Below are 10,747 nucleotides of genomic sequence, written 5' to 3'. Positions count from 1 at the left end.
ACAGGTATCCTATCCTACCATCCTACTACACAGGTATCCTATCCTACCATCCTACTACACAGGTATCCTATCCTACCATCCTACTACACAGGTATCCTATCCTACCATCCTGCGAAACAGGTATCCTATCCTACCATCCTACTACACAGGTATCCTATCCTACCATCCCACTACACAGGTATCCTATCCTACCATCCTACTACACAGGTATCCTATCCTACCATCCTACTACACAGGTATCCTATCCTACCATCCTACTACACAGGTATCCTATCCTACCATCCTACCACACAGGTATCCTATCCTACCATCCTACTACACAGGTATCCTATCCTACCATCCTACTACACAGGTATCCTATCCTACCATCCTACTACACAGGTATCCTATCCTACCATCCCACTACACAGGTATCCTATCCTACCATCCTACTACACAGGTATCCTATCCTACCATCCTACTACACAGGTATCCTATCCTACCATCCTACTACACAGGTATCCTATCCTGCCATCCTACTACACAGGTATCCTATCCTACCATCCTACTACACAGGTATCCTATCCTACCATCCTACTACACAGGTATCCTATCCTACCATCCTACTACACAGGTATCCTATCCTACCATCCTACTACACAGGTATCCTATCCTACCATCCTACTACACAGGTATCCTATCCTACCATCCTACTACACAGGTATCCTATCCTACCATCCTACTACACAGGTATCCATCCTACCATCCTGGGAAACAGGTATCCTATCCTGCCATCCTACTACACAGGTATCCTATCCTACCATCCTACTACACAGGTATCCTATCCTACCATCCTACTACACAGGTATCCTATCCTACCATCCTACTACACAGGTATCCAATCCTACCATCCCACTACACAGGTATCCTATCCTACCATCCTACTACACAGGTATCCTATCCTACCATCCTACTACACAGGTATCCTATCCTACCATCCTACTACACAGGTATCCTATCCTACCATCCTACTACACAGGTATCCTATCCTACTACACAGGTATCCTATCCTACCATCCTACTACACAGGTATCCTATCCTACCATCCTACTACACAGGTATCCTATCCTACCATCCTACTACACAGGTATCCTATCCTACCATCCTACTACACAGGTATCCTATCCTACCATCCTACTACACAGGTATCCTATCCTACCATCCTACTACACAGGTATCCTATCCTACCATCCTATGACACAGGTATCCTATCCTACCATCCTACTACACAGGTATCCTATCCTACCATCCTACTACACAGGTATCCTATCCTACCATCCTACTACACAGGTATCCTATCCTACCATCCTACTACACAGGTATCCTATCCTACCATCCTACTACACAGGTATCCTATCCTACCATCCTACTACACAGGTATCCTATCCTGCCATCCTATTACACAGGTATCCTATTCTACAACACAGGTATCCTTTACTACTATCCTACAACACAGGTATCCTTTACTACTATCCTACAACACAGGTATCCTTTACTACTATCCTACGACACAGGTATCCTTTACTACCATCCTACTACACAGGTATCCTATCCTACCATCCTACTACACAGGTATGCTATCCTACCATCCTATGACACAGGTATCCTATCCTGCCATCCTATGACACAGGTATCCTATCCTACCATCCTACTACACAGGTATCCTATCCTGCCATCCTATGACACAGGTATCCTATCCTGCCATCCTATGACACAGGTATCCTATCCTACCATCCTACTACACAGGTATCCTTTACTACTATCCTACAACACAGGTATCCTATTCTACAACACAGGTATCCTTTACTACTATCCTACTCTTGACTACACAGGTATCCTATCCTACTATCCTATCAACACAGGTATCCTTTCCTACTATCCTACGACACAGGTATCCTATCCTACCATCCTACGACACAGGTATCCTATCCTACCATCCTACTACACAGGTATCCTTTACTACCATCCTACTACACAGGTATCCTTCCTACTATCCTACTACACAGGTATCCTTTACTACTATCCTACAACACAGGTATCCTTTACTACTATCCTACTACACAGGTATCCTATCCTACCATCCTACTACACAGGTATCCTATCCTACCATCCTACCACACAGGTATCCTATCCTACTATCCTACTACACAGGTATCCTATCCTACCATCCTACTACACAGGTATCCTATCCTACCATCCTACTACACAGGTATCCTATCCTACCATCCTACTACACAGGTATCCTATCCTACCATCCTACTACACAGGTATCCTATCCTACCATCCCACTACACAGGTATCCTATCCTACCATCCTACTACACAGGTATCCTATCCTACCATCCCACTACACAGGTATCCTATCCTACCATCCTACTACACAGGTATCCTATCCTACCATCCTACTACACAGGTATCCTATCCTACCATCCCACTACACAGGTATCCTATCCTACCATCCCACTACACAGGTATCCTATCCTACTACACAGGTATCCTATCCTACTACACAGGTATCCTATCCTGCCATCCTACAACACAGGTATCCTATCCTGCCATCCTATGACACAGGTATCCTATCCTACCATCCTACTACACAGGTATCCTATCCTACCATCCTACTACACAGGTATCCTATCCTACTATCCTACACAGGTATCCTATCCTACTACACAGGTATCCTATCCTGCCATCCTACAACACAGGCATCCTATCCTACCATCCTATCATGACACGGGTATCCTATCCTACCATCCTACTACACAGGTATCCTATCCTACCATCCTACTACACAGGTATCCTATCCTACCATCCTACTACACAGGTATCCTATCCTGCCATCCTATTACACAGGTATCCTATTCTACAACGCAGGTATCCTTTACTACTATCATACTACACAGGTATCCTTCCTACCATCCTACAACACAGGTATCCTTTACTACTATCCTGCGACACAGGTATCCTATCCTACCATCCTACTACACAGGTATCCTATCCTACCATCCTACTACACAGGTATGCTATCCTACCATCCTATGACACAGGTATCCTATCCTGCCATCCTATGACACAGGTATCCTATCCTACCATCCTACTACACAGGTATCCTATCCTGCCATCCTATGACACAGGTATCCTATTCTACAACACAGGTATGCTATCCTACCATCCTACTACACAGGTATCCTTTACTACTATCCTACAACACAGGTATCCTATTCTACAACACAGGTATCCTTTACTACTATCCTACTACACAGGTATCCTTTACTACTATCCTACAACACAGGTATCCTTTACTACTATCCTACGACACAGGTATCCTATCCTACCATCCTACGACACAGGTATCCTATCCTACCATCCTACTACACAGGTATCCTTTACTACCATCCTACTACACAGGTATCCTTTACTACTATCCTACTACACAGGTATCCTTTACTACTATCCTACAACACAGGTATCCTTTACTACTATCCTACTACACAGGTATCCTATCCTACCATCCTACTACACAGGTATCCTATCCTACCATCCTACCACACAGGTATCCTATCCTACTATCCTACTACACAGGTATCCTATCCTACCATCCTACTACACAGGTATCCTATCCTACCATCCTACTACACAGGTATCCTATCCTACCATCCTACTACACAGGTATCCTTTACTACTATCCTACAACACAGGTATCCTTTACTACTATCCTACGACACAGGTATCCTATCCTACCATGCTACTGCACAGGTATCCTTTGCTACTATCCTACTACACAGGTATCCTACCATGCTACTGCGCAGGTATCCTATGCTACTATCCTACTACACAGGTATTCTATCCTACTACACAGGTATCCTATTTTCTATACTGTCTGTCTGTTTTCCTGTAGGGGAGTGTGTGAGGCGTGGAGGGGGTTTTCTATACTGATGAAGGAGCATGGGCAGTGGGCGGAGCTAGCCGGTCATGATTACGTCATGGATCTGGTGGGTATATCACACACACCACATACACACATTAAGCTAACTGAGAGTTATCACGCTAACTGAGAGTTATCAGGTTAACTGAGAGTTATCAGGCTAACTGAGAGTTATCAGGCTAACCGAGAGTTATCAGGCTAACTGAGAGTTATCAGGCTAACTGAGAGTTATGAGGTTAACTGAACGTTATCAGGTTAACTGAGAGTTATCAGGTTAACTGAGAGTTATCAGGCTAACTGAGAGTTATCAGGCTAACTGAGAGTTATCAGGCTAACCGAGAGTTATCGGGCTAACCGAGAGTTATCGGGCTAACCGGGAGTTATTAGGTTAACTGAGAGAAATCAGGTTAACTGAGTTATCAGGCTAACTGAGAGTTATCAGGCTAACTGTAGCACAGGTCCTTCTGTAGCACAGTTGGTAGAGCATGGCGCTTGTAACGCCAGGGTAGTGGGTTCGATTCCCGGGACCACCCATACGTAGAATGTATGCACACATGACTGTAAGTCGCTTTGGATAAAAGCGTCTGCTAAATGGCATATATTATTATATTATATATTATATATTATAACTGAGAGTTATCAGGTTAACTGAGAGTTATCAGGCTAACTGAGAGTTATCAGGCTTTCGGAGAGTTATCAGGTTAACGGAGAGTTATCAGGTTAGCTGAGAGTTATCAGGCTTTCTGAGAGTTATCAGGCTTTCTGAGAGTTATCAGGTTAACCGAGAGTTATCAGGCTAACCGAGAGTTATCAGGCTAACTGAGAGTTGTCAGGCTAACTGAGAGTTGTCAGGCTAACTGAGAGTTATCAGGTTAACCGAGAGTTATCAGGTTAACTGAGAGTTATCAGGTTAACCGAGAGTTATCAGGTTAACTGAGAGTTATCAGGTTAGCTGAGAGTTATCAGGCTAACTGAGAGTTAACTGAGAGTTATCAGGCTAACTGAGAGTTATCAGGCTAACTGGCCCTAACTGAATCCTGTTTTAGATCTCAGACTTTGAAAAGGTCTGGCCCTAACTGAATCCTGTTTTAGATCTCAGACTTTGAAAAGGTCTGGCCCTAACTGAATCCTGTTTTAGATCTCAGACTTTGAAAACGTCTGGCCCTAACTGAATCCTGTTTTAGATCTCAGACTTTGAAAAGGTCTGGCCCTAACTGTTTTATCCCTAACTGAAATCCTGTTTTAGATCCCAGACTTTGAAAACGTCTGGCCCTAACTGAATCCTGTTTTAGATCCCAGACTTTGAAAACGTCTGGCCCTAACTGAATCCTGTTTTAGATCTGGCTTTGAAAACTTTGAAAAACCTGGCCCTAACTGAATCCTGTTGTAGATCTCAGACTTTGAAAAGGTCTGGCCCTAACTGAATCCTGTTTTAGATCTCAGACTTTGAAAAGGTCTGGCCCTAACTGAATTGTAGATGTTGTAGATCTCAGACTTTGAAAAGGTCTGGCCCTAACTGAATCCTGTTTTAGATCTCAGACTTTGAAAAGGTCTGGCCCTAACTGAATCCTGTTTTAGATCTCAGACTTTGAAAAGGTCTGGCCCTAACTGAATCCTGTTTTAGATCTCAGACTTTGAAAAGGTCTGGCCCTAACTGAATCCTGTTTTAGATCCCAGACTTTGAAAAGGTCTGGCCCTAACTGAATCCTGTTGTAGATCTCAGACTTTGAAAAGGTCTGGCCCTAACTGAATCCTGTTTTAGATCTCAGACTTTGAAAAGGTCTGGCCCTAACTGAATCCTGTTTTAGATCTCAGACTTTGAAAAGGTCTGGCCCTAACTGAATCCTGTTTTAGATCTCAGACTTTGAAAAATCCTGGTCTGGCCCTAACTGAATCCTGTTTTAGATCTCAGACTTTGAAAAGGTCTGGCCCTAACTGAATCCTGTTTTAGATCTCAGACTTTGAAAAGGTCTGGCCCTAACTGAATCCTGTTTTAGATCTCAGACTTTGAAAAGGTCTGGCCCTAACTGAATCCTGTTTTAGATCTCAGACTTTGAAAAGGTCTGGCCCTAACTGAATCCTGTTTTAGATCTCAGACTTTGAAAAGGTCTGGCGCTAACTGAATCCTGTTTTAGATCTCAGACTTTGAAAAGGTCTGGCCCTAACTGAATCCTGTTGTAGATCTCAGACTTGGAGCTGCCGTCCGACTTCCCCAAACAGAAGAGTTACTTCATCATCTCAGCTGAGGATCCTAATAGGGTTCGAACCAACGCCAGCCTGTGAGTCTAAACACACATAAACCCAAACCCTTCACTGGGGAGCTAACACAGGTCTCAGGGAATGTTACTAATCACCCAGCCAGGAGGATTGGTTCACCAGGGAAACGGTGGGCTCTGATTGGCCCAACACACTAATCACCCAGCCTGTTTGTGTGACCAGAACTCTGTTTGGCAGTGGTTTTGACAGTGATGAAGAGCTGCCCCCGCCCTTCCTCAGCGCCACCCAACCTGCGTACAGCCTGCCAGGATCTGACGGATACTCCAGCCACGGTACACACACACACACACACACACACACACACACACACACACACACACACACACACACACACACACACACACACACACACACACACACACACACACACACACACACACACACACACACGTATAGTGATATTAACAGTCTCTCCTCTCCAGTGGAGTCTGGTGTGTTCAGCGATGGTCCGACTCAGAGAGGGGTGGATCGCTACCTGGACAGCCTCTTCAACCCTGTGTTATCAGACGGCAGCACGGTGAGACACACACAGTGGGTGTGTGTGTGTGTGGGGGGGGGGGGGGGGGGCAGTATGAATGGAGCAGACTGCAGCGGGGGATTAAGTTACTAAACTACACAGGTATCATATCCTACCATCCTACCGTATTTCATACAACCGGAGGGCTGCTGGATTCAGACTCCAGGTTCCTTCTTCTGCCGTAGGGCCTAACACATCATAACATAATACATCATAACATAATACATCATAATACATCATAACATAATACATCATAACATAATACATCATAACATAATACATCATAACATAATACATCATAATACATCATAACATAATACATCATAACATAATACATCATAACACAATACATCATAACACATCATAACACATCATAACATAACACATCATAACATAACACATCATAACATAATACATCATAACATAATACATCATAATACATCATAACATAATACATCATAACATAATACATCATAATAACATAATACATCATAACATAATACATCATAACATAATACATCATAACATAATACATCATAACATAATACATCATAACATAATACATCATAACATAATACATCATAATACATCATAACATAATACATCATAACATAATACATCATAACATAATACATCATAACATAATACATCATAACATAATACATCATAACATAATACATCATAACATAATACATCATAACACATCATAACATAATACATCATAACATAACACATCATAACATAATACATCATAACATAATACATCATAACATAATACATCATAACATAATACATCATAACATAATACATCATAATACATCATAACATAATACATCATAATACATCATAACATAATACATCATAACATAATACATCATAACATAATACATCATAACATAATACATCATAACATAATACATCATAACATAATACATCATAACATAATACATCATAACATAATACATCATAACATAATACATCATAACATAATACATCATAACATAATACATCATAACATAATACATCATAACATAATACATCATAACACATCATAACATAATACATCATAACATAATACATCATAACACATCATAACATAATACATCATAACACATCATAACATAATACATCATAATACATCATAACATAACACATCATAACATAATACATCATAACACATCATAACACATCATAACATAATACATCATAACATAATACATCATAACATATCATAACACATCATAACATAATACATCATAACATAATACATCATAACACATCATAACACATCATAACATAATACATCATAACACATCATAACATAATACATCATAACATAATACATCATAACATAATACATCATAACATAATACATCATAACACATCATAACATAACACATCATAACATAATACATCATAACATAATACATCATAACATAATACATCATAACATAATACATCATAACATAATACATCATAACATAATACATCATAACATAATAACACATCATAACATAATACATCATAACATAATACATCATAACATAATACATCATAACATAATACATCATAACACATCATAACATAATACATCATAACATAATACATCATAACATAATACATCATAACATAATACATCATAACATAATACATCATAACATAATACATCATAACATAACACATAACATAACACATCATAACATAATACATCATAACATAATACATCATAACATAATACATCATAACATAATACATCATAACATAACACATCATAACACATCATAACATAATACATCATAACACAATACATCATAACATAATACATCATAACATAATACATCATAATACATCATAACATAATACATCATAACATAACACATCATAACACATCATAACACATCATAACATAATACATCATAACATAATACATCATAACATAATACATCATAACATAACACATCATAACATAACACATCATAACATAATACATCATAACATAACACATCATAACATAATACATCATAACATAATACATCATAACATAACATATCATAACATAATACATCATAACACATCATAACATAATACATCATAACATAATACATCATAACATAATACATCATAACATAACACATCATAACATAATACATCATAACACATCATAACATAATACATCATAACATAATACATCATAACACATCATAACATAATACATCATAACACATCATAACATAATACATCATAACATCATAACATAATACATCATAACACATCATAACATAATACATCATAACACATCATAACATAATACATCATAACATAATACATCATAATACATCATAACATAATACATCATAACATAATACATCATAACATAATACATCATAACATAATACATCATAACATAATACATCATAACATAATATCATAACATAACACATCATAAATACATCATAACATAATACATCATAACATCATAACATCATAACATAATCATAACACATCATAACATAATACATCATAACATATCATAACACATCATAACATAATACATCATAACATAATACATCATAACATAATACATCATAACATAATACATCATAACATAATACATCATAACATAATACATCATAACACATCATAACATAATACATCATAACATAATACATCATAACATAATACATCATAACATCATAACACATCATAACATAACACATCATAACATAATACATCATAACATAATACATCATAACATAATACATCATAATACATCATAACATAATACATCATAACATAATACATCATAATACATCATAATACATCATAACATAATACATCATAACATAATACATCATAACATAATACATCATAACATAATACATCATAACATAATACATCATAACATAATACATCATAATACATCATAACATAATACATCATAACATAATACATCATAACATAATACATCATAACATAATACATCATAACACATCATAACATAATACATCATAACACATACATCATAACATAATACATCATAACATATACATCATAATACATCATAACATAATACATCATAACATAATACATCATAATACATCATAACATAATACATCATAATACATCATAACATAATACATCATAACATAATACATCATAACATAATACATCATAACATAATACATCATAACACATCATAACATAATACATCATAACATAATACATCATAACATAATACATCATAACATAATACATCATAACATAATACATCATAACATAACACATCATAACATAATACATCATAACATAATACATCATAACACATCATAACATAATACATCATAACATAATACATCATAACATAATACATCATAACATAATACATCATAACATAATACATCATAACATAATACATCATAACACATCATAACATAATACATCATAACATACATCATAACATAATACATCATAACACATCATAACATAATACATCATAACACATCATAACACATCATAACATAATACATCATAACATAATACATCATAACACATCATAATACATCATAACATAATACATCATAACACATCATAACATAATACATCATAACATAATACATCATAATACATCATAACATAATACATCATAACACATCATAACATAATACATCATAACATAATACATCATAACACATCATAACATAACACATCATAACATAATACATCATAACACATCATAACACATCATAATACATCATAACACACCATAATACATCATAACATAATACATCATAACATAATACATCATAACATAATACATCATAACACATCATAACATAATACATCATAACATAATACATCATAACATAATACATCATAACATAATACATCATAACATAATACATAACACATCATAACACATCATAACATAATACATCATAACATAATACATCATAACATAATACATCATAACACATCATAACATAATACATC

The 10,747-nt window shown here is 36.6% G+C and overlaps 1 protein-coding gene across 1 annotated transcript in view; it reads left to right on the top strand.

The window, feature by feature from the left end:
- Positions 1–10,747, top strand: part of myo15aa (myosin XVAa) — a 213,306-nt gene that overhangs the window by 65,345 nt on the left and 137,214 nt on the right. Inside the window, exons 19-22 of the mRNA XM_052504244.1 lie at positions 3,937–4,030; positions 6,145–6,242; positions 6,403–6,512; positions 6,663–6,757. Of these exons, the coding sequence (XP_052360204.1) occupies positions 3,937–4,030; positions 6,145–6,242; positions 6,403–6,512; positions 6,663–6,757 (397 nt within the window). The remainder of the gene's footprint in view (positions 1–3,936; positions 4,031–6,144; positions 6,243–6,402; positions 6,513–6,662; positions 6,758–10,747) is intronic.

Source organism: Oncorhynchus keta, unplaced genomic scaffold (assembly GCF_023373465.1).
Source record: "Oncorhynchus keta strain PuntledgeMale-10-30-2019 unplaced genomic scaffold, Oket_V2 Un_contig_1896_pilon_pilon, whole genome shotgun sequence".
NCBI classification, from domain to species: domain Eukaryota; kingdom Metazoa; phylum Chordata; class Actinopteri; order Salmoniformes; family Salmonidae; genus Oncorhynchus; species Oncorhynchus keta.
The sequence above is the reverse complement of the archived record's forward strand: the minus strand, read 5'-3'. Positions and strand labels throughout refer to the sequence as shown.